Source organism: Dermochelys coriacea, chromosome 3 (genome assembly GCF_009764565.3).
Source record: "Dermochelys coriacea isolate rDerCor1 chromosome 3, rDerCor1.pri.v4, whole genome shotgun sequence".
Lineage (NCBI taxonomy): Eukaryota > Metazoa > Chordata > Testudines > Dermochelyidae > Dermochelys > Dermochelys coriacea.
Window position 1 is genome coordinate 113,084,657 of NC_050070.1, and position 26,677 is coordinate 113,111,333.

At 38.8% G+C, this 26,677-nt stretch overlaps 1 protein-coding gene across 13 annotated transcripts in view; it reads left to right on the forward strand.

The window, feature by feature from the left end:
• STXBP5 (syntaxin binding protein 5) overlaps positions 1-26,677 on the forward strand; it is a 180,108-nt gene that overhangs the window by 119,087 nt on the left and 34,344 nt on the right. For 5 of the 13 annotated variants that reach the window (XR_006280024.1, XM_043511154.1, XM_038393750.2 and 2 more), the window contains 5 exons: positions 6,171-6,296; positions 9,038-9,189; positions 17,637-17,702; positions 22,824-22,886; positions 22,987-23,034. Coding sequence is in view for 12 of the 13 variants with exons in the window: in XM_043511154.1 (XP_043367089.1) it covers positions 6,171-6,296; positions 9,038-9,189; positions 17,637-17,702; positions 22,824-22,886; positions 22,987-23,034 (455 nt within the window). In the remaining variant the exon portion in view is untranslated. The remainder of the gene's footprint in view (positions 1-6,170; positions 6,297-9,037; positions 9,190-17,636; positions 17,703-22,823; positions 22,887-22,986; positions 23,035-26,677) is intronic. The other 8 variants (XM_038393754.2, XM_038393755.2, XM_038393757.2 and 5 more) reach the window with 4 other exon arrangements.

The window sequence follows — 26,677 nt, forward strand, 5'->3', positions numbered from 1 at the left end:
ACATATGAACTTAAAGCAGCATTTGATCCTGCCGGAACAACAGATGCAGTCATATCTCCGCAGCTAGATGATCATACTCCTGACAAGACACCTTTCAAGATCCATTGTTCCTACCCATGCCTAGCATAACATGTGATGTTCCTCATCTAGTGCACTGCATGCCCCAAGAACAAACATGGGACTGAAACCAGACAATTACTATGCTCTTGATTGAACTCACACACAAAAATAAGACACAAACACCATATCACTTCTGGGTGAACACTTTTCACATGGCAATCGCTCTATATCTGACCTCTCAGTCCTCATCCTCAAAGGAAATCTGCACAAAAACTTCAATTGTTCTCTAAGGAAATCTGCACGACATCTTCAAAAGATGAGCCTGGAACTTAAATTCATAACTTTGCATGATATGAAAGATCATGGACTTGGTAAAAGACATGGATTTATGGCTCATTACAAAAATCTACAACTCTCCCCCTCAGTTGCCTTTTTCCCCCCCTCATTTTCACTGCCATGACTTGAGAGGTGTTAACTGCCCACTTAAAATTATAGGGTTAGAAGGGACGGCAAGGGTCATCTAGTCTAACCCCCTGCCAAAATGCAGGATTTGTTGTGGCTAAACCATGCAAAACAGATGGCGATCCAGCCTCCTTTTGAAAACCTCCAGTGAATTAGTTTCCACAACCTCCCCAGACAGTCTGTTCCATTGTCCTACTGTTCTTACAGTTAGGAAAATTTTTCTGAGATTTAATCGAAATATGCTATGCTGTAGCTTGAACCCATTGCCTCTTGTCCTGCTCTTTATGGCAAGAGAGAACAACTTTTCTACACTTCACCTTGAATTGTCCTTTGAAACATGTTAACTACTTATGCTTATCTGTTCCACCTTGTATTTAGTTGTGACATTCTGAGTATATTTCCCAGACCTGAAGAGGAGCTCTGTGTAAGCTCACAAGCTTGTCTCTGTCACTTACAGAAGTTGGTCCAATAAAAGATATTGCCTCACCCACTTTGTCTCTCTAATACCAACTACTCTTCACTTGAGGAATCAGAAGTGGAGTGAGGGTTCCCAATTTGTACCCTGTTAAAGGCAGTGTTGTTATGCCTTTAGATCACCATATTTAACCTGAGAACAATACCAATTAAAAATCCTCACTTGCAGATTTAATATTTAGATTGGCATGTGCTTTAGCTGCTAAGTTGTAAAAGTAAACACGCCATCTTAGTTTGCGATACTGGGTTAAATCCACAGCCTAAAAACTGATTCTGTGGACACACTTGTTTTCTATGTGTGGGAGCTCTTTCATGTCCTACCAATATATTGTATTGTAGAATATAAAGCACTAACTTACATAATAAAATATTCCTATTGTATTTTTGGTTGAGGTGTGAATACGAAGGTCTTGCACTCAACTCAGCAGCATTTCTGCTCTCTGTATTCGCAAAAAAAAGGAGTACTTGTGGCACCTTAGAGACTAACACATTTATTTGAGCATAAGCTTTCGTGAGCTACAGCTCACTTCATCAGATGCTGTAGCTCACAAAAGCTTATGCTCAAATAAATGTGTTTAGTCTCTAAGGTGCCACAAGTACTCCTTTTTCTTTTTGAGAATACAGACTAATAAGACTGCTACTCTGAAACCTGCTCTCTGTATGTAATACCATAACTTCTGAACACAGCATCCAATTCATTCCATAATTTCAGGGAATGTTCTTGGCAACAGTGAACTCTTTTGATCTTGGAGAAAATTGGAAAACTGAAAAGGGAGACATGGAGGGGCATGTGGAGCACCTGTCCCTTGCCCCAGCCACAACTTCAAGCACCTCTGCAATTGTCTGTAAATCAAGCAACTGGTTGATGGCACTCATTAATGCCTTCCAGCAGAACAATAGTCTATCTCATCTCTGACTATCCTCCCAATTAAGTTTAACTTGTTGCTTGCCTGTCTCTAACTGAAAGAAGATAAGTAGTAATGGGGAGTTGGAGGTGGTGCAAAGGAGGCTTGGGGACATACACATAGCCTCTTGCATGGGAGGGAGAATAGGGACCCTGGAATGGGGAAAGAGGAGCAAGCAGAGAGGTCCTGCCATAGGAGGAAGACTGGAAGAGCCTTAAATGGGAGGTGTGAGGAAAGGAGGCACACACACAACCCTGGTGTGGGGAAGATTGGAGACCCCAGGTATGGGGAAAGAGGGATGCACATAGAGCCTTTGTCATGGGGCGAGAATGGGAGACCCTGATATTGGGGGTGGGATATTCGGGGATCCTGGTATATGAGAAGGGGTATGCATAGAACTCCTGGAAGGGGGATTGAGGAACCCTAAAGTGGAGGAGAAAAGAGAGTGGAGGGCACACACAGAGCCAGAAGTGGGGGACCCTTGAATGGGAGGGTATTCAAAACTTCTGGTGCTACCAATTCTCTAAATTTGCAAGCTATCTCTCTAAAAATCTACTTTCTCACCTTGCACTCGTGTGGCCTTCTGTCATATCAGCAACCTTTGCCTGAAAGCCCCTGCCTACCTCAGTCAGTCATACTTACACATCATATTCAAATCCCTCCTGAATATAAACTTCTTCCATTAAAGCTTCAATTCCTAATTCTCCCCTCTTAGAAACACAGAATCTGTGACATGATTTCTCTACTAAAGCCACCATATGATACTAGTGCTGTTTACCCTTGTCCTGCACTTTCCTGTCCCTCAGAGTTTAGAATCATTATTCAGGTTGTTTTAAGTAGTAAATCTAAGTATCAAAAATAATGGGAATTAAGGTGAAATGAACACTTTTGGTGCATTATTCTTATTTATTTATATTGTGTATTCTTTTGGTAGATTGCAAAATTCAGTACTTCTCAGTTTCCCTGCCTTGTACAAGTTAATGAGATCCTATTAAAGAAAAGGAGTACTTGTGGCACCTTAGAGACTAACAAATTTATTAGAGCATAAGCTTTCGTGAGCTACAGCTCACTTCATCGGATGCATTTGGTGGAAAAAACAGAGTAGAGATTTATATACACACACACAGAGAACATGAAACAATGGGTTTATCATACACACTGTAAGGAGAGTGATCACTTAAGATAAGCCATCACCAACAGCAGGGGGGGGAAGGAGGAAAACCTTTCATGGTGACAAGCAGGTAGGCTAATTCCAGCAGTTAACAAGAATATCAGAGGAACAGTGGGGGGTGGGGTGGGAGGGAGAAATACCATGGGGAAATAGTTTTACTTTGTGTAATGACTCATCCATTCCCAGTCTCTATTCAAGCCTAAGTTAATTGTATCCAGTTTGCAAATTAATTCCAATTCAGCAGTCTCTCGTTGGAGTCTGTTTTTGAAGCTTTTTTGTTGAAGTATAGCCACTCTTAGGTCTGTGATCGAGTGACCAGAGAGATTGAAGTGTTCTCCAACTGGTTTTTGAATGTTATAATTCTTGACGTCTGATTTGTGTCCATTCATTCTTTTACGTAGAGACTGTCCAGTTTGGCCAATGTACATGGCAGAGGGGCATTGCTGGCACATGATGGCATATATCACATTGGTAGATGCGCAGGTGAACGAGCCTCTGATAGTGTGGCTGATGTGATTAGGCCCTATGATGGTATCCCCTGAATAGATATGTGGACAGAGTTGGCAACGGGCTTTGTTGCAAGGATAGGTTCCTGGGTTAGTGGTTCTGTTGTGTGGTGTGTGGTTGCTGGTGAGTATTTGCTTCAGATTGGGGGGCTGTCTGTAAGCAAGGACTGGTCTATCTCCCAAGATCTGAGAGAGCGATGGCTCGTCCTTCAGGATAGGTTGTAGATCCTTGATGATGCGTTGGAGGGGTTTTAGTTGGGGGCTGAAGGTGATGGCGAGTGGCGTTCTGTTGTTTTCTTTGTTGGGCCTGTCCTGTAGTAGGTGACTTCTGGGTACTCTTCTGGCTCTGTCAATCTGTTTTTTCACTTCAGCAGGTGGGTACTGTAGTTGTAGGAATGCATGATAGAGATCTTGTAGGTGTTTGTCTCTGTCTGAGGGGTTGGAGCAAATGCGGTTATATCGTAGCGCTTGGCTGTAGACAATGGATCGAGTGGTATGATCTGGATGAAAGCTAGAGGCATGTAGGTAGGAATAGCGGTCAGTAGGTTTCCGATATAGGGTGGTGTTTATGTGACCATCGCTTATTAGCACCGTAGTGTCCAGGAAGTGGATCTCTTGTGTGGACTGGTCCAGGCTGAGGTTGATGGTGGGATGGAAATTGTTGAAATCATGGTGGAATTCCTCAAGAGCTTCTTTTCCATGGGTCCAGATGATGAAGATGTCATCAATGTAGCGCAAGTAGAGTAGGGGCATTAGGGAACGAGAGCTGAGGAAGCGTTGTTCTAAGTCAGCCATAAAAATGTTGGCATACTGTGGGGCCATGCGGGTACCCATCGCAGTGCCGCTGATTTGAAGGTATACATTGTCACCAAATGTGAAATAGTTATGGGTACTTGGACAAAGTCACAAAGTTCCCATAACTATTTCACATTTGGTGACAATGTATACCTTCAAATCAGCGGCACTGCGATGGGTACCCGCATGGCCCCACAGTATGCCAACATTTTTATGGCTGACTTAGAACAACGCTTCCTCAGCTCTCGTTCCCTAATGCCCCTACTCTACTTGCGCTACATTGATGACATCTTCATCATCTGGACCCATGGAAAAGAAGCTCTTGAGGAATTCCACCATGATTTCAACAATTTCCATCCCACCATCAACCTCAGCCTGGACCAGTCCACACAAGAGATCCACTTCCTGGACACTACGGTGCTAATAAGCGATGGTCACATAAACACCACCCTATATCGGAAACCTACTGACCGCTATTCCTACCTACATGCCTCTAGCTTTCATCCAGATCATACCACTCGATCCATTGTCTACAGCCAAGCGCTACGATATAACCGCATTTGCTCCAACCCCTCAGACAGAGACAAACACCTACAAGATCTCTATCATGCATTCCTACAACTACAGTACCCACCTGCTGAAGTGAAAAAACAGATTGACAGAGCCAGAAGAGTACCCAGAAGTCACCTACTACAGGACAGGCCCAACAAAGAAAACAACAGAACGCCACTCGCCATCACCTTCAGCCCCCAACTAAAACCCCTCCAACGCATCATCAAGGATCTACAACCTATCCTGAAGGACGAGCCATCGCTCTCTCAGATCTTGGGAGATAGACCAGTCCTTGCTTACAGACAGCCCCCCAATCTGAAGCAAATACTCACCAGCAACCACACACCACACAACAGAACCACTAACCCAGGAACCTATCCTTGCAACAAAGCCCGTTGCCAACTCTGTCCACATATCTATTCAGGGGATACCATCATAGGGCCTAATCACATCAGCCACACTATCAGAGGCTCCTTCACCTGCGCATCTACCAATGTGATATATGCCATCATGTGCCAGCAATGCCCCTCTGCCATGTACATTGGCCAAACTGGACAGTCTCTACGTAAAAGAATGAATGGACACAAATCAGACGTCAAGAATTATAACATTCAAAAACCAGTTGGAGAACACTTCAATCTCTCTGGTCACTCGATCACAGACCTAAGAGTGGCTATACTTCAACAAAAAAGCTTCAAAAACAGACTCCAACGAGAGACTGCTGAATTGGAATTAATTTGCAAACTGGATACAATTAACTTAGGCTTGAATAGAGACTGGGAATGGATGAGTCATTACACAAAGTAAAACTATTTCCCCATGGTATTTCTCCCTCCCACCCCACCCCCCACTGTTCCTCTGATATTCTTGTTAACTGCTGGAATTAGCCTACCTGCTTGTCACCATGAAAGGTTTTCCTCCTTCCCCCCCCTGCTGTTGGTGATGGCTTATCTTAAGTGATCACTCTCCTTACAGTGTGTATGATAAACCCATTGTTTCATGTTCTCTGTGTGTGTGTATATAAATCTCTACTCTGTTTTTTCCACCAAATGCATCCGATGAAGTGAGCTGTAGCTCACGAAAGCTTATGCTCTAATAAATTTGTTAGTCTCTAAGGTGCCACAAGTACTCCTTTTCTTTTTGAGAATACAGACTAACACGGCTGCTACTCTGAAACCTGAGATCCTATTGTATCAAAGTGGAGAGATGAATATAAAGACATTATACGTTGTATTTATATTGCAGAATAAAAAGCTCTCCCCTCAAACAGTCTGCAGGTTACCAGATTGAACTGGTTATTCAGCTGGTATGGGTGAGTGGAGAACCTCCACAGCAGATAACCAGTTTGGCAGTGAACTCTGCCTATGGCCTGTAAGTATATTCTGTACTTTTTACTAGTTTTCTAATAAATTTCACTAGAGTGGCTGTCATTTAAAAAGTCAACATTTGTTTATACCCACTATGTAGCAATATTGGAGATGCAATCAGTTTTCCCCTATTCTTAAAGTAAATAGCTGCAATACTTGTATATAAAATCATGAGTGGTGTGGAGAAAGTGAATAAGGAAAAGTTATTTACTTGTTCCCATTATATAAGAACTAGGGGCCACCAAATGAAATTAATGGGTAGCAGGTTTAAAACAAATAAAAGGAAGTTCTTCACTCAGCGCACAGTCAACCTGTGGAACTCCTTGCCTGAGGAGGTTGTGAAGTCTAGGACTATAACAGGGTTTAAAAGAGAACTGGATACATTCATGGAAGTTAAGTCCATTAATGGCTATCAGCCACGATGGGTAAGGACTGGTGTCCCTAGCTTCTGTTTGTCAGGGGGTAGAGATGGATGGCAGGAGAGAGATCACTAGATCATTACCTGTTAGGTTCACCCCCTCTGGAGCACCTGGCATTGGCCACTGTTGGTAGACAGGATACTGGGCTGGATGGACCTTTGGTCTGACCCAGTATGGCCTTTATGTTCTTATGTTCTATAGTAATGGGTGGTATCTTTTGGCACGTATTGACTTTTTAATGGTAACCATGATAATCAGTCATTTAAAGTATGTTTATAAACCTGGATTTATAAACTGTTACTGAATATCCTAAACTAATCTATTTGAATTTATTTAAAAAAACCTAAAAACAAAAAAAAAAAACACAAACAAAAGCATTAAGATGCGTGTCTGGCTATGCTGAAAGAATGACAGGAGACATTAGATATGAGTTTAATCAGGCCGCAACTTTATTATTGACAGATGTCTGGGACTAACCCATTGGATAAAATGTATGCAGTGCAGATGCAAAATTTGTCCCTCCAGCAGATTCACTACCAGGACCTTGCGAATTCTGGGGTGGGAGGGGCTTCCACAGCTCACCCCTATTTATCCAGATCCCTCCAGCAATTCCCTTGCCAGGAACTTACTGACCACGCCCCCTCATAGGAGGGGGTTAAGGTGGATTATAATGATGGGGGGGTTGGCTCCCTGCTGTACCAATCGTATGAGTCCCCAACTGCCCCCGGCTTGCTCAATTACCAAGCACTTCTCCTTAATTCCTTTTGCAAGACATTTTTTCATTTTTTTGTGCCTTAATTTATGGAGTACCTGCACTGAACATCCGCTATATGCTTAAATAAAGAGTTGCGACATATGGCCTATCGCCCATCATGCTATGCATGAACAGAACCTACCTGAACCTGTTGCGAGGAAGGCGAAAAAACCCCCTCTGCACCAGGCCAATCTGGTAGTAAGGGAAAAATTCCTTCCCAGACCCCCTTAGTGGGGCGGCTAGTGTAATATCCAGAGCAGATATAGCTAAACACCCAGCATATTTGTGACCTAATTAGGGAGGGCGGGTGGGTGCTGCCTAGCCTGTTCTGAGAAAAAGGAGGGAGGAGCCAGGCCCACTGACTTTTCAAACACCACATTCCTCTTTCCAGCCGCTTTACATCTTCCCTCCTCCCCCCAGCCAGAAAGCATTGCCGCCTTCTCTTGGCCAGCCAGCCAAACTCCTCCCTGCTTAAGTGCAGGGTGGTGAGTCTCTGAACAGAACTTGAAAGTTGTATGTAAAGTTTAAATGTTTTTAGTTATATGAACAGGAAATTTCAGATTTGTTTTGTGCACCAAAAATCTTAAAATGTACAGAGTTGTATCTGAGTTTGTATGTCATAGATTTAAAAGAATCCTGTCCAGCTGCCTTGTTTTAGCTCAGAGAAAGTTATAAGTTCATTAAAATAGAGATTTCTAAAAGGAACTTTAGTAGACCTTTTCCTCATAGTAATGATAGTTATTGTCACTAAAATAATAAAGTAAATGACCAAAAGGAATTGTATTGGCAGCATTAGAGAGAGTACATTTTGCATCCATTATAGTGAAGGGGACAGTGTCTCAAGAGTTGGAGGGAGGCTTCTTTAAGAGAATCTTTCATTAGGACATTTGCCCAATTATTTGGCCTAAGGTAATTATATCTATTTATATAACACCATAAATGTATATTGAACTTCCAAAAAAAAAGATATACAGGGAAATGTAAATTCTAGAGATGAAACTTAACTGTGGAAGAAAAGCATCTACTGTAAAAAAGTGGATTTTATAAAATGAGTTGTAGAAATTCTTTGATTTAAATTTGCTCATTTTGCAAATAAAATGATGGTTCTGCTGAATGCCAGCTGTACAAACCCCAGTTAGAATCTGGATATTATTAGAGATTCCTTTAGACTCAAATATCAGCAATTGTGTTGTTGATGAACAAGTCATAATTAAATCCAGTTAATTGTCACACAGCTATGTTGGCTCTGCAGAGACAAACAGGAGTAAAAACTATTCAAATTCTCACTTTAGTAAGTGAACTCTATAGCTACAGGAAGCTGGTTTATTGAGGAGGAAGTACTATTTTTAGTCACTTTCTAGAGCAGTGAACTGCACTTTAAAATACTAGTTCACACAAGTATTTTTTAATCCCTTTTCAGGTTCATTTAAAAGATCAATTTAAAATAAAAAGTGTTTTTATAATTTTTTGTCAAGAACAGTACTACATACAAGAATAAAAACAATAGCAACATTTGACTTATTAGCAACTTTATTGAAGCTTTAATCTTTCCTCCTACTATTCTTCTTCCAGAGTAGTTTTTGGCAATTGTAATGGTATTGCAATGGTTGATTACCTGCAGAAGACAGTGCTCTTGAACCTTGGCACCATTGAATTGTATGGCTCTAATGATCCCTATCGTAGGGAACCTCGATCTCCTCGCAAATCTCGGCAACCATCAGGAGGTAAGAATTGCTGGATGTTGTATTTCAACAACGGTATCTTTCTCCATAACTCATAGTTGTGCTGTCAGTCACCACTTTGAATATAAGCACATTAGCAACACAAAATGTATATTTTTGTATGAATATTACATGTCTGATCTTTGAGAATAATTAATGGAACATCGGTTTGTATTCGCATTCTCATACATGATGATTCTTCACAATTCAATATTTTGAATCAGAAGTATCTGAGAGGATCTGTGCTAGATTCCTCCTGCATTTTTGTCCCATCCTCCCTGACTGACCACAGATGTCATTTTTCTCTTGTTGTTAAGTTGTATTTGTGATACGAGACTAAGCTTTGTTGTAGACTGAGCTTTATGGTGGGGAAGTACTTGCTGTTTTTATTGTGATCAGTAGTGTTTTTTTAATTTGTGTTAAAAGCACCTTAAGCAACAGATAGGCAAGCATTGTACACATTCATAGAAGTATAAATTAAATACAAAAGCTATGAGTACTTTAAAAGATCTTAATTAAATAACCAACATAGCTTTATAATGGTCAGAGTTTTGTAAATATGCCTAGACAATATCCTGCAATTTCCCTGACATGTCTGCTCTCCCCACCAATCTTCTCATATTTACATATACCACTTTTCTCAGCATAGAAGGGACATAACAACTGGCTACCTTTTGCTTCTGCTGCTATTAGTTTAAAATTTCTTATCACTAAGAATGTCCATAATTATCTGGCCTTATAGAATATTGTGCTCTTCTTAGAGGGGAAACCTCAGGGTATGAAATATAAATGGATATTCTAAATTTGCAAATCCAAACTTGTAAAATAGATCATGTCAAAAAATTAGGTGTGGAGGAAGAAGTTGAGATCGCTATTCTGTTTTTCTTAAATTGCTGTGATCTTTTGTTCAAATTCTTCATATCATTTCTGAAATAAAAACAGCTAATTTTGAAAAACAATTTTTTGTTCACCTTAGTTACCTGGTGGATTTTTTTAAATGAAAAATTGTTATTTTGAAAATGATAAATGATAAAGTGTGCATGAAAAAAATTGTTACCTCAAAATGGCCACTTTTCAATGAAAAAGAATTATTTGAAAAATTTCATCCAGTGATCGTTTTAGTTCAGATGAAGTGAGCCTGGAGAAGATTCAGGCATCTTCTTCTTTTATCTCAAATGTTTCAAACTGTGACAGGATCCCCGGGGTACAACCTGGAATTGTGGGATCGCTGTGCCCCCTTAATTCTCCGACCTAGGGTGTCTCACAAAGCTATGCCAGTGATAAGTAGCAAAACCCCTCACTCAGCCATCAGTATGTAGAGCCACACACCCAGCTAAATTGCATGAATAATCCCTGAGCCATTCATGAATCTTACAGAGAGAAGCACCAGCAAGTTACCCCAGCTCCCAGCCTTGAACCCCAGAAATATACCGTCTTACACTGCTCAAGGTTCATAGGAAAGTTGACATGCACCAGCCTTTGTAATCTGAGCTGAGATTCCCCAGGTACTTCAACCAAAAACACACTGTTTCAGGTAAAATACAGTATAAAACAGATAATTAACTACAGAAAGACAGATTTTAAGTGATTATAATTAACAGGCATAGAGATCAAAGTTGGTTACCTTAGAATTTACACTAAGTTTCTATTTTTATTTCTAACTTTAACAGACTAAGCAAGATTTTAATCAAGCTGTCTCTCACCCTAACAGATGTTTACAGTTCCTCAATACGCAGACTGGACTCCTTTCCAGCCTGGGACTAATCTCCCTAGTTTTCAAGTCCTTGTCTTCTAGAGGATCTTACAGGTGTTGAGATGGATGGGGGAGGGGAAAGAGAAACAAGTGGTGATGTTACTGTCCCCTTTTTATACTTTCTTCCAGCTAGAAAAATCCTTGCCGTGACATGGGGGGGGTTAGGCAGTCCCTATTGGTCACACAGTCCCCACCTTCTCTGAGAAGCCTCTAGTAGATAGTAGATTCTTCTTGATGAGCCTTTAATACCTGTCTGGACCATGATGGTTGCTTCTTTGTTGCAACTGAAAGCTGTGGGTGTTTCTCACAACATATAGGAAAACTTCATAACTTCACATTCAGTGATAGTATATTCAATCTGATAGGATATTAAGGTTCAACAGATCAATACTTTTTAAATGATACCTCACAAGGCATACTTTGTACAAAATATATTGTCATATGACGGTGGTGAATATGGGGTCTCCAGGTTGCTATCTTGAGGTAGTGTCATATGCACCATTCTTTTTTTAGATGTATAAATGCTGTAACTGAGGTAGGCATTTCTTGATGGTAAATCATTGGTTTGAGAAACATCAAAATAACTACAAAATTAAGTTCAATAGTTGAACTGTGAACACAAAACTAAAAAGCACCAGTTGCTGCTTATATTACCTACTGTATTATAAAGCATTTCAAAGATTTTTACTCTTTTATTTTCCTTAATGGATAGACATTTCATTTTAAAAGAACAGAAACTTCCCTCCTCACCTCCCTGGGATATGATCAAAACAGGCAGTCTGATAGGCTTTATATTTTAGGTTCTTAGGAAAAAATGTTAGTAATCTTAAATACTGCTTTTATATAGTCAGATTACAAGTCGCTCTAGGAAACGATAGAAACTACTTGTTTACTGCTCTTGGTCTTTGTCACTGTAACATCTTGTCAGCATGATTAACTGAAACCTTCTTTCACATCTGTGTACATGCTTATTAGCTGAAATATTCTGTACGGCTCATAAAGATAATGAAAAGAGAATCTTCACTTGTGTGAATCTTGACTTGTAGTGTCAATTCAGATATTTAGATTTTTTTTCTTCAGACTTTAGTTGCACTTACTAACAGTTTGTCTGCCTGACAAAAGCATTATATAATCCTGATTATTCAAGTTATTCAGTAGGTTTTTCTGTCTCAAACATACTATGTTGTTGTCTACTCTTTCCTTTTTTCATTGCTTCATTAAGGTATGCTGCATGTGCGGCCTTTCTAGCTTATATTCAGAGTCTGTGAAAAAACTTCACACCTCTCATATAAATCAGTCATTTAATGGCAATAAAATAGTTTTGAACATCTGATTTTGATGTAAATAACTTGCTGTTCACACACCATGAACTTTTTGTTAGTCCATTTAAATAACTGTCTAGTTTTAGAAAGTGGTGATGTAGCTGTGTCAGTCCCAGGATATTAGACACAAGGTGGATGAGTGTAATATCTTTTCTCACTAACAGAAGTTGGTGCAGTAAAGGATATTACCTCATCCACCTTATGTCTCTAGTTTTAGAAACTGATTTTGGCATGATTTGTTCAATCATATACGTGTACCATATTTTTTACTTGTGGTGCAATCTATAGCGATTGTTATATTTAACTTAGTCTCTTATTACTTGCAAAAAATTACACAGCAATAGTGGTTTGCAATTGGTGGTTTTATGTTTAAATAGAACTATCAAAGAAGTAAAATATCTTATAAGGTAGAGCTGTGTGAAATTATCAGAATTTTTTTTTATTTGCAGCATCCCTGACTCAAGTGTAACCTGGTTTCAAAATGCAAACTATTAACATGGTCTTGTTTGAGCTTTGAAAGGAAGTGGTTTATTTGGAAAGTGGTATTTGATATTTTTAAAAAATCTAAAAATTTAGTATTTGAAATGCATTTGTATGCCTAGCACATCTTCAGCTGCAGTAGTGTGCTCATAACCTCATAACAGACTTATGTTCTTCTTAGTAGTCTTCCTCTTACCCATCTCCGTTAAATAACCATTCATGTAAATTTACTGATGCTATTGCTGCAGGAAGAGAAACTGAAAATACCTTGCTATTCTGTGCAATGGGAGCACCAGTTTCAAAATTTATTTTAAAATCATGGCATCACAACATAGATGTGTGTACTTTGAGTATGTATCCAAGAGGATTTCTGGCCTTTATCTCATTTAAGCAAACTAGGTTCAGTCAGCATGATGCTCTTGTGACAGCAAAACATACTGCTATTGTACGTTAAATCTATTTCTTCTAGGGTTGATAGGAATGAGAACTGCTGACAGAAGAGAGAAATCCCTTGCATTTTCATAAACCTCTTCCATTATGTTCTGACCAAATGAAGGAACAAAACTAGCTATAAAAGGAAGGAGCTATAGCTGCCCTACCTCAACTAGCAGCCTTATGTCTGTGGTGTTTCTTTATATGTGTCTGTTTTTTGTAGAAAGAACATTGATGTACTATGTAAAATGTATCAGTTAATGAATTAACAAGATGAACATTTTTTGGAATATTTTAAAAAGTTGGTGAAAAGTCAAAAGGCCTTATGTCGTATGGTCTAGCATATGTCAGCCTGCATTTAGATGACACTGCTTGCCAGATTTCACCCACATCCATTATAAGCCTGGCTAAAGTCCATCCATTCTCCTACAAAACATCAGGTGAATATGAATTGTGGTCCCACCATACTACTCAGCATTACTGTCAGTGGTCGTATCAGCACTGACCAGGTTGGTGGGTGGTTAATCCCAAAAACATTCAGAAGGGGCTTCTCTCCCCTGCCTCCCACAACTACACTGATTATGGATGTGTCTGGAACAGGTTGGGGTGCCCACCTGAATCACCTTCAGATACATGGAATATAGTCTGAAAAAGATGTCCCTTCACAAAACGTGCCAGAGCTGCAAGTGATCAGGTTAGCTTGCATAGCATTGCTGCCTGTACTACAGAATTCCACGCCGCAGTTCTTAACAGACAACACATTTGCAATATATTACAGTGGAGTACGCTTAATAGCTACCTGGATATTGACAACATCCCAGTTAATAACAAGATTTTGCCAGGAATCAATATTGTCCCATTGACTTGACTTTAATGCAAATGGTATGTAGGCAACAGCATACCATTTATTGACAACATTTTTTGAGAAAAAAGGCCCCAGCTCTACAGGCAGGTTTGCGAGATGGCAGCCAGGAAAGGAAATGCAGGGACATGCCTTCCCTAGCTGCAGTCCCATAAACCTGCTTGTGACCAGTATTCAATCCCTCCCAGTACTTCCTTCTGGGGCTGCATCCCTATAAACCTGGCTTTTCATTCAGGTACATAAAGCACCACCTTACCAGCAGTCTCTGTATGTCATCCACTTGTTCAGTTATGTTCAGTTTACTCGCAGCCCACAGTAACCAGATTCCTGAAAGGGTTATTGCATACTTACTCATGCATCCAAGAACCCTCCTTCTTGGAATCTTAATATTGTCCTTGCAAACCTCATGGAGCCCCCTTTTGAAGCCACTTTCTGAATGCTGCTTACATGACCTCATTTTCAGGATGATACTCTTAGTTGCTATCACATCGGCTGCAGGCTCAGTGAACTCCAGGCTCTTATTGTTGATATCCCTTTACCCAACATTGTACAGGCATAAGGTGGTATTGAGACTTCATCCTAAGTTTATCCCTTAAGGGGTTTTGGAATTTCATTTGAACCATCAGTTTATCTGTTTTCTCCTCTAAACCTCACTCTTGTGGATGGAAAACACTCCACAATTTGGACATTTTAAAGGGTCTTGTTAAATTACAAAGCTCTTCAGACTGGCTTCTCATCTCTTTATTGCCGTTTTTGGTATTTTGAAGGGTCAAGTTTTCCTCTGCCAGAGAATATCAAAGTGGACCACATAGGTGCATATCATTCTGCTATGAAATGGCTGATAAACCTTTTCCTCCAAATTTCAAAGGTCACTCTGTTAGTAGACAATGCTGCATCCTGTGCCTGCTTCTGGAACATTTCCATGTCTGAACTCTATAAGGAAGCTACCTAGAGTAATCCCCTGACTTTTGTTAAGATCTATGCTCTTGACCTAGCTGCAAGACCAGATGCCAAGTTTGAAAAGGCAGTGTTAACATCACTGTAGTGGGGTAGAAACGCATAGTGCTTCTGTAGTGCCCACCTATAAAAAGGGAAATAAGGACAACCCGGGGAATTACAGACCAGTCAGCTTAACTTCTGTACCTGGAAAGATAATGGAGCAAATAATTAAGCAATCAATTTGCAAACACCTAGAAGATAATAGGTGATAAATAACAGTCAGCATGGATTTGTCAAGAACAAATCGTGTCAAACCAACCTGATAGCTTTCTTTGACAGGGTAACAAGACTTGTGGATGGGGAGAAGTGTAGATGTGATGTATCTTGACTTTAGTAAGGCTTTTGATACTGTCTCGCATGATCTTCTCATAAACAAACTAGGGAAATACAACCTACATGAAGCTATTATAAGGTGGGTGCATAACTAGTTGGAAAATCATTCCCGAGAGTAGTTATCAGCGATTCACAGTCCTGCTGGAAGGGCATAACAAGGGGGTCCAGCGGGGAGCGGTTCTGTTCAATATCTTCATCAATGATTTAGAAATGGCATAGAGAGTACACTTGCAAAGTTTGCAGACGATACCAAGCTGGGAGGGCTTGCAAGTGCTTTGGAGGATAGGATTAAAATTCAAAATGATCTGGACAAACTGGAAAAATAGTCTGAAGTAAATAGGATGCAATTCAATAAGGATAAATGCAAAGTACTCCACTTAGGAAGGGACAATCAGTTGCACACATACAAAATGGGAAATGACTGTCTTGGAAGTAGTACTGTGGAAAGGGATCTGGGTGTCACAATTGATCACAAGTTAAATATGAGTCAACAGTGTAACTCTGTTGCAAAAAAAGCAAACATAATTCTGGGATGTATTAGCAGGAGTATTGTAAGCAAGACACGAGAAGTAATTCTTCCGCTCTACTCCATGCTGATTAGGCCTCAACTGGAGTATTGAGTCCAGTTCTGGGCACCATATTTCAGGAAAGATGTGGACAAATTGGAGAAAGTCCAGAGAAGAGCAACAAAAACGATTAAAAGTCTAGAAAACATGACCTGTGAGGGAAGATTAAAAAAACTGGGTTTGTTTAGTCTGGAGAAGAGAAGGCTGAAGGGGACATGATGATAGTTTTCAAGGACATAAAATTTTGTTACAAGAAGGAGGGAGAAAGATTGTTCTTAACCTCTGAGGATAGGACAAGAAGCAATGGGCTTAAATTACAGCAAGAGCGGTGTAGCGGGGTGGTCACTCCACTCTGGCCCTGAAGGTGTTAAAACAGCCTTTGGAGAGAGGGCTGCCAGGGGGAGCAAATAGTAAAAGCAGCCCTGGAGAGGGCTGTGGCTGGGAAAAGCTAGGCTGACTGGGGGAAGCAGCCACAACTGGGGCTGTGCCCAATCAGGCCACAGCTGGCCCTATAAAAGCGCTGTGAGCAAGGAGCTCAAAGGAGTCTCACTCTAGCCCTGGAGTGGGAAGGGCTATAGCTGCCTGAGAATGAGGTACCTTAGAACATGAAGTGGGTTCTAGCCCATGAAAGCTTATGCCCAAATAAATCTGTTAGTCTTTAAGGTGCCACCTGACTCCTTGTTGTTTTTGTGGATGCAGACTAACACGGCTACCCCCTAATACTTAAATTTCAACACATCATTTATCAAGTCATAAAGAAAATGGGGGATCAAAAACTCCATTTGTATCTCCAGTTGGCAGTATACAACATATGTGATCCCTATGGTTTGACTTCCTGCTTTGCATCTAATTCTGCATTCTTTAAGTATGCAAAGTTATCATTTCTTTCAGTGAAAGAATCTTGTAACTACAGTCTTGTGATTTGTATGATGATGGTGTCATATTGAGTGTTATATGAAAGTCCTTAACAGGGAAAAAATCATTTCACTCCCCAAAAATAAACCATAACCATCTTATAGCATCAATCCATTTCTTAAATGAAATCAGTGAGTTCTGTTGAAAAACCGATGGTAAAGGATCATCTAAGTGTGGCTTCAGGAATATAGTATAACTTTACCCCAAAAAAGGAAAGCTAGAAATTATTTAAAAATACACAATAGTGGTCGCATGTTAATCTTAAAGTATTTTATAGAATTCCTTAATATTGAAATCCTCCTATTCATCTGATTTTATCACAAACATAAATTAATTTTCTTATTTCACTTAAATAACATTTTAGGTCATACTTTACTCTTTTGTTTTGGACAGTATACATGTTCAGTGCACATATCTAATTAAACAAACAACGTTCTCTGATTATATATGGCTATACTTCTTTCTTAAATATTTGCCAAATATTATTTTTCTGATTAAATATTGATGAATTGATTAAAAAAATCTAGTGAAAAGTTTAAATATTTCTGAGGTAATACTGTAATTCTTCTGTCAAACAGACTATTTTAGTGCTGTAATTGAGGTCAGCCTCTTAAGTGAAAGACTTGTTTTAAAAAAAAAAAAAAAATTCTCCCCTCACTCCCTCTGTCAAGTGGGAGAAACACTTGCTTAGTGTAATATAGAGGCTAAAAATTCACAAGTTCTAGTTCAGGAAAGATTGTAAACAGCAATTTTGTTTTTTATTTTAAATTGTTCTTTGTATTTTTCAGCAGGTCTTTGTGATATTAATGAAGGGACTACAGTGCCAGAAGATCGCTGCAAGTCACCCACTTCGGGTAACTACAGTTTTTTCAAATACTTTAACATTATAGTTGCACAGAATGTGACACCCATTGTTCTAAGTTGTGCCAGAAATGCTTACTAAGTAATTATATAGAAACTGTCTATGGTAGCTTTTTTCTTTCCATCATGTTGTATTCATTTTGCCATTTAAGATTTCACTAACCATTACAGAATTCTGGTTTAAATCAAGGACAATTTATCTGACTTGGAAATATAAACCTAGTGTCTAGTAAGGATGAGTAAAGTGGCATGTGTGAGTTTCAAATAGTTATGCTTCAGGGAGACAGCACACAGGCAAAGATATTCTTAGATTGGAAATGCATGCTATCTATGAGACTGTGAGGAAAGTGATGGTCTCATGTTACAGTATATTTTATGAGTGCTTTTCCTATTCATTTTGTCAAATCACTGTGTGTGTGTGTGTGTGTGTGTGTAATATATGGCAAAATGAATACAACATGATGGAAAGAAAAAAGCTATCATAGATATAGATATATAGATATTTTCTTCACAAGGGAGGAGAAGGGATCTTGGCTAGAGATTGCAGTGTGGAGCTCCTGAGATACTTGTAATATAACTCACTTGCAACTTGTGACTACAATAATAGTTTAAGTAGTTTCCATTTCTGTGCAAATCACAAGATCCACCTGGTACTTCTAAGGTTTTTCTGTTTTTAATACAGGTTTACATGGTAAAATCTCTCTCTGATAAAGGGAAAAAAATCCTGTTTTTTGGGGAAAGCTATTTTTGACTGTATTTTTGACTGAGTTTACTGCCATTTTCTCGTGAGGGTGGTAGATGAAAATTTTTGTCAGGCTCTCAGAACTTTCTGGAAGCTAGCAGACTTCCAAAATAGGAGCTCCACACTCCAAATAAGTTGGCTTTTCCATTATACTGGAGCTGGATTTTTAAAGTAGAACTGCGGTGATTCCCTCTAATAGCTCAAAAGTTTAGTGAATAATAACTTATTAGGGCCCTGCTCTTTCAAATACTTAAGAATGCACTCATAATGAATATATATAGTATTAAAAATGAATTTTCAAAAGTGTCTAGAAATATCTGTCACTGTTTCACTTTCCCATCACTTTCATCAGACTCTCAATGGGAGCTATCATTTTACTCATTCTCCCTCAGAAGCTCTAGTCTGATGAGGCAGATTAGGATTTAAAATTGCAGATTTATTTTATTTGAATATTTAAAAAGTGCCTAAAAGGACTGGGTGGGAACATGTATATTAAAATGAATTCATCTTATGAATAAACTAATGCCATTATGAATAATCCTGACCACAACAGCCTATAAAGAATACTAAATACCAAAGTCTTTGATCCTATTTATACCCTCTATAGCCTAAAGCCCTTATTGAAAGCTTGGGTAAAAAGGATATGCTTTTTAGAGATCCCAGAATGTCAACAAATTCATACTCTGCTCTGGATGACACTACAAACTTATGTTGGTATAGCTAAGTTGCTCCGGGGTGTAGAAAATCATGCCCTTGAGCGACACAGTTATACCCAGTGTAGATAATGCTATCTCAATGAGAGGGCTTCTCCCGTCAACATAGCTACCACCTCTTGGGGAGGTGGAGTACCTACATCAACCGGAGAAGTTCTCCTGTCAACGTAGGTAACATCGTCACTAAGCACTACAGGACCTCTGCTGCAGCGCTGTAAATGTAGACGGCCTCTGTTGGACCAATGGAGTATGCAAGTTCAAAAGTTGAATGCCATTAACTGAAAACACCTCCTTATTGCCCCCTCACACTTAGACAAGAGGTGTGTCATCTTTATCACCCATGTAAATGTATAATAAAACAAAATATCCTTTTTTTTTAACTTTATCAGGAAAACTTTTTATAAAGTATTAAACTTACTTTCTGAATTGACAATTAAGTTTGAGTTGGCAATTTTGTTTTGACACACATTCAAACTGTATTCAGAGTTTCTATGTACATCATCAGACTGTCAATCTGTCCACAGTTAAGATTTTCCTTTTCAGAAGGGCAAATTGAGAATGGAATTGGAATTTGACCAAGACATGACTAGTAGATTAATTCTACTTTACATTTAAAAACAAACAGACTAACTCTACTTCACATTTTAAAACCAAATTCTACTAAAGAAGTGTGTGCTATGATATAAATAGTTACCTAAATATAGAGTTTGTTGAAGTGGTAAACCTGATTTTGGGCTACCCTATCCTTTGGTGTAGAGAAATATTTCCCTCATTTGGATTCAAAGATGTGCTTCCTATTTGTGTAACAAAACAAAAAAATGCTCGCCCACCACCATGTCCAGTACATGCAAAAATCTATTACTGTATTCTGCTGCTGTTTCAGTGAAGTACTTCCACCTAGATTTTAGGTGATGCTGGTGATAGTTCTAACTGAACTACTTGAATGTGACAGGTAAAGTAAGTAAAATGGCCTAACCTGGACATATAAATTTAAGGCAAATTTTGATAAAAAAAAAAAAATTCAGTTAATAGAGCTAAGGAGATAATTCCTATAAAAGGATTAATGTAAATTAACCGTAAAATATTGACGGACGTATAATTATTTGGTATGTGTGGGTTGTTTTGGTTTTGTTGATTTCTTTTGTTTTTTCAAGATAGCAATTTTAGGAGTAAATGAGTGTGTTTCACACGAAAAGACTGACAAAGGGAAGAGGGGAAAGAGGAGACATTTCACGGATGAGGAGAGGGCAAGCAAAGAGAAACAAGCATGGTGAACATTTAGGGAGGAGAGGAGAGGAAAGGAAAGGTAGAGAAATGAGACGCCCAAAAATATTCATCCTGCAAGGATTAGCATCTTTTGTGAAAGTCAGGTATCATGGGCCCCAGAAAAACGTGTATTTAGACATCGCAGGTGGAAGGAATATAGTGAACCTTAAACTAACTTTCCTTAGGAAGAAAAACTTGGAAAACAAAGAAAGGAAGAAGACTGGGAAGGTGATAAGGAAGAAAAGAAATAGGGTGGGTTTTTTGATCAGGGTTTGCAGCTTATCACCAGTCTTCAAAGACTTTGAGGAAAAAAACACTGGATTCAACACTGTACTTAAATTTGAAATGCAAAAATTTCAGTAAATTCATTTAACATAATCTCTTCCCTGCCCCACCCCAATCAAATTTTTCTATCTGAATTAGGGATCTGGTACACTATTTAAATAAATTCTACTTGTATTCTGCCATAGAAGAATTAAAGAATATACATGCATAGTGCAGAAATGTCACACACACACTTCTGGGTGGGTAACAAAAAAACAAACATACATCCTGGGTACGTTTTGTCTTGAATTAGGTTAAAATTTAGAAGTGGGCTTCTCAAGATAACTTAAAAATTAATTTGCAGTAATTGAAAATGGAGAAATAGGATCTATGGGGCTGGAGATAATAAGTTGTTGGCTTCACAGAGGGACTCTTAGGCCATGTCTACGCTTATAGGAGATTGATGCTGCTGCTATGGATTTAGAAGGAGTCAATTTAGTGAGTCTAGTGAAGACCTGCTAAATCGACTGCAGAGCACTCTCAGGTACCCCACTGGAACGAGAAGATTAAGGTAAGTCACCGGAGAGCATCTCCTGTCAACTCAGCGTGGTGTAAACTCTGCAGTAAGTCGACTAAGCTATGTCAACTGCAGCTACATTATTCACCTAGCTGGAGTAGCATAACGTAGGTCTACTTACCTCAGTAGTGTAGACAAGACCTTAGAGAGGGCAACAAGACTGGGGAGGAGCTATGAGATGCTGGGAAGATGGGGAGTGGATATTGTCAGAACTTAGGAGCGCCAGAAGAAATCGGAGGATCAAACACTGGTAGACTAAAGCTGCAGAGAATAGGAGAAGGCAGATTTAGGTGTTTTGAGTTTGTCTAGTTAGGGAGAGACTAGCTATGGGGTAAGACTGCAATATCCAGATATAACTTTAACTTTATTAAGCTTTGCATTTTTTAAAAATTCAGTGAATATGGTTTTGGAGCTTACAGTTAAAAAATAATGCTCAACTAGAGCTTGATTAGGAGACTGGTTGTACAACAGTCTGGAAGATCAGTGTTTGGGACTGAAAGTCTGGGACATCTTAGGTCAACTGAAACGACAGCATGAATGGTGTGACAATTTCAGTCTTCCAAATGAACAGAGCTGCAACTTCAGCTACGCTCTAACTTCCTCCACTGAGTGGTTACACAGATTTACAGCTATAAAAAAGGCTCCCTTGCTAGTTGGCAGAACATCCTCTAGCTTTGAGACACTGAGAACTAAATTACAACAGAAATAAAATGAAAACCAAAACAAAGAGATTATAAAAGTATTAAACTTTGTTCCCCTCATCCAGCGTCCTGGATAAAGTTGCATAGCATATACAAAGTGTCATGCTTGGATACCTAAAATAGTAAGAAAATAATACCCTTGTAACACTTTTGGTCCTGTTTTTTTGTTGTTGGGTTTTTTTTAAGTGGAGGTTGTGTTTGGCATTTTAATAAGATTAAAAAAGCCACCAAGTTAAATCTCTCTATAACAGTGGTTCACAAATCGTAGCCCATTCACCATCCGTGGTCTTTAGAACCACTGCTTGCAGAATTAAGTTTTCTATTGTGGTGTTGGGATAGGAGTTGTTTGCAGAATAAAACTGCTGCTCTAAACAGATTTCTTTCTTTGAGACCAAACGATGCTCCATGTTCCATTTGCTCTGTAGATCCAAATTTGGATAAATTCTTTGTCCTCTTATTTACAGACCAACATACTAGGTGTCCACATATTAAATGTTTATATTAAATAAAATAAATGTCTCTAACCAAAATAACCTAGATGCACTGTGTTGTGGTGATGTCTTGCTCTAATAAGTAATTTTGCTTCAGATTACCTGCTTATTTTTGTGTACGCTCCTTTATTGCAAAGAGTTTGGCGTCTATAGTGCCATCACATAACGGAAAGCATCACTAATCTTTTGATCAATACTTTGATGCATCCTAGCTATGAAGTCAACGTGACAGTATGTTAAGTCTCATAAGACTTTTTAAATATAATGCACAGTCTTTCTGTCAAATCAGTGTTGTATATGTATCTTGTTTTGTGAATATCCATTTTGTATGTCTATTTCATTCTGTCTTCACTCATATAGGTTCTGGTTCTCCAAACAATTCTGATGATGATGATCAAAAAATGAATAATTTTATAGAAAAGGGTACAGTATTTTTATTTTAACAGCATTATTTCTTTTGTTCAGTTCATCCTTTTAGTACATTTATAGTTTTTGACATTTTTTGTTAAAATATTATTTACAGTGAAGACCAAAGGCAGAAAATTTTCCAAGATGGTAGCCAATGATATAGGTAGGAACTAGAAAAATTCTGCTTTCTTCCTAATCTAGTGCCTTACTCTATGCAACACTAACCCAACAGCAAAAAATTTCAAATTGTATTGCATTATTTAGTTCTTAATCTATCTTTCCCTGTGCTAAATGGTAATCCATTACCAATGGTAATCTTTGGGCTGCTTCTGTGCTAAATATATTGGGCACAATGATTAACAAAATCAAGGAGAAACGGTGTTTTAATACTTTAATTTATATGATGTGCACCTTCCTATTTATTTGGGAGAAGAGGTTCTACTTTATTCTGAAATATTAGAAGGGTTCAGTCAATGCAAATTGCAACATAATACTATTACATTTGTTGTGGTGCAGTATACTTTAGAAACTGTTGCTTATTTATTTCCTTGTAAATGCTACACCCATATCCGTAAGGCCTAGTTTTCTCTATAAGTTTTCAAGATAGTGGTAGGATTGCATTTTCCTTCAACGTAAAAAGGACCGAGAGCTATATATACCTATCCTCATTATCAATACTATAACCCAGAGCGGTATATGCTAGCGGTATCCAGCCATAATATGACAAGTCACCAGCCTATAAATTCTTTTAAATAAAACCTGCAAATTAATTGACAAAAATGGTTTGAATTATGTTGTATGCAAGCTAAGAAATGAACCCTTTTATGGTCAGAATGGAAATATGATGGATTGATAATCTAACACATGGTCAGTAAGGAAATAAGGCAAATGGGTATTTGGTGTATTCTGGGAAAAGGTCTGTTCATTATTCTAATTTATTCTTATTTCAGCATTAGTACTTTAAGATTTGTATTTGTTGTATCTACGTTTTATGGTAGCAATAAGATTTAGTTATATTCCTTTGGAGATATTTATTATGTATAACAAGATTGTTTGGTATACCTCTAATGTCTTTTAGAATATAAGTATACTTCATAGAAAGAATAATAGTGTAGTAATAATTATTTACCAAAGATAAAGAAATTGTTGAGACAATGAGTGAAAGTAAGTTTGAAAGTGACAATCCAGAATGACATGTCCAACTTTCACTATAGGATTTTGGTACCTCACTATCACATTTACAATCTTTTTTGGATCTCTTTCATAAAGTAATATCCACAAACCTAGTACTGCGGAGACAAAAGTGGTGAGGAATTTTAATGCTTGCTGGCTGGCAAATAACTAGCTATTGTAGTTTAATAGGTAGGGTCCCAGATAGACTCGTTAGGATCTTAATTGTGAGTGCTAAGTACCAAAAAGGTTGAACTCTCTATACACAAGAATCTGTAGTTTGTTCCATTACCTCTATCATAGAGGTATTTTATGAGTAATCTACGAACAGCAGAATTTGCTGAATAAGGTATAAGACTAGGAGTTGAGATAATTGGATTTTTACTGGCTCTGATTGTGAGTTGCCAAAAGTCAAACAATAAACTTTTTCTGCACCTGAATGGAACAAAGGGAGACCAACAAGTAATGACAGTGCAGCAACTAAAGGAAAAATATAGCACTCAAAATTCAGAGTTGTATGAATGTTGATGTGAGGAGGTTGTGAAGGCTGCTTACCCTGCCCCATGTATGGAGACTGTAAGAAATGCCTCTCAAGCTAGTAAAAAGGCTCTATACCAGAGACAGCAGGAAGGGGAAAGAGGATGTATTTTTGTCCCAATCCTGACTGGAGAACTGGCCACAATAATAAAAGCATTAGCTGTAACAGGATCTCTCTGTTCTGAACATCTCAGGACTGAAATAAGAACGGTATTGGAAGTCAGTTTTATAACAAAATGGTAGAGTAATCTGACACAGCTTGCAAAATTTTACCTGGTGGTTTTACATGTTATCTTTGCCTGGTAGAGAGGTAAATCGTCTTCCTCTTAAGTGTTCCAAAAGGAATGTTCTTTTCTGTATTTTAAAAAAAATGACCTATATTATGCAAAAAATTGCTTTTAGTTAGTTAATTGTCGACCAGGCTGTCTGAGCTGTTTAACTTGACTCTGATATTGTAATTTCTACTGTGGCATCGCTATATTGCAGCATTATTGTATTAATAAAACAAATCAGTGATAAGTATACGGAATTATACACATCTGTTCCATTCTAAAGTTTTTCTAAGGGAATAGAATAGTGTCTTGAATTTGCTTCACAACTCAAATAATGTTCTAGAACAAGTTTGAAAGAATTGCATCTTTCAGGAAAAAAGTGATATGCAGAATTAAGTTGAGCCTGATGTTAACTATGTGCAATATATCCTTTAATTAAGGCTACAATTTTGTCATGAATGTCGCGGAAGTCACCAAATCCGTGACTTCCAAAGACCTCCATGTCTTCAGCCCAGCGGTTGGGAGCTGTAGAGTTGTGCCGCCTCCCACAGCTGCAGGGAGCTGTGAAGTATCCCCGCTGTCTGAGGCAACTGGCCCCCAAGTTCCCAGCCACCATGGTCAGCGAGGGTACACCAAAGGTCCCAGCCACCACGGGCAGTGGGGTTACCGCCAAAGCTCCCAGCCACTGTAGGAGGGGGTTACCCTGGCAACTCGCCGCTGCTAGCAGGCAGGGGGACCCTGGCAACTCCCCAGCCATTGCCATGAGTGGAGCAAGGGGCCCCTGAGGCTCCCCTCCGCCGCTGGAGCACAGAGCTCCCAGCCACCCTACAGCTGCCCAGTCCCTTCCCATTTTATCATGGATATTTTTGGGAAAAGTTAGGGACAGGTCAGGGGCAATAAAGAAAAGTTCAGAGAAGCCTATGACCTGTCCCTGACTTTTCCTAAAAATATCCATGACAAAATCTTTGCTTTTCATATAGTCCATGAACTCCACATTGTAACTTGAAATTTCTGCTATCAGTTTAATAAACTGTACAATCATTGAAAATTTTGTCATCTCACTCATAATTATATACTAAGGTTGTGAGTAGACAGCTGTCCTGTTAATAATCTAGGAGCCCAGTGAATCTATGTAGAAGAATTAGAAAATGCCCATCTTCATGGTTCTTACGTTGTCGCTATGAATAGGATTGTTGTATAATGTTACATTTGAAATGTATTAAGGAGTGACCACTTGAAGTCAGTGAAAACAAAAATACTTTTTTGCATTGCCGTTTACTGTACATTGTATGTGGCATGTTTATGTTGCATGGCTGTTTTGTAAGCTTATGATGCTACTTTAATCTCTTCCTTTTCTCTGTCATATTACACAATGTCACTGTCTCGTCATTATTTGACATTAATTGCATGTTTTATCTCTTCATTGTTTCAAAATGAATTGTAATCAGTTGGATAGGGATTGGGATATTTTGTAAAACGTGCCATCTATCGTTACCAATTTTATCTATTGTAAAACAAATCATTTCACTTTATCAAAGACAGATGGGTCTTGTCTTGTGGCGTGATTGCAGTTCATTGCATTGCCACACAAAGAACTCTGAGTTCAGAAATAAGCTTCTGGAATTCTTTGTCCCCAACCTGTTGAGGATTTAGCCCATCAGAGAGGCTACTCTTGGATATTAGATAAGGTGAAGGTACCCCCACTTCCCATTGCTCTAACTTGAAAAGTATGATTTTCATAGGAAGATATTAATCTTGTCCTTGTGTTCAGTTACCTGCTGCCATCATGGCAGCAATTAAGGGTAAGGAGGTAAAAAGAAAAGGAGG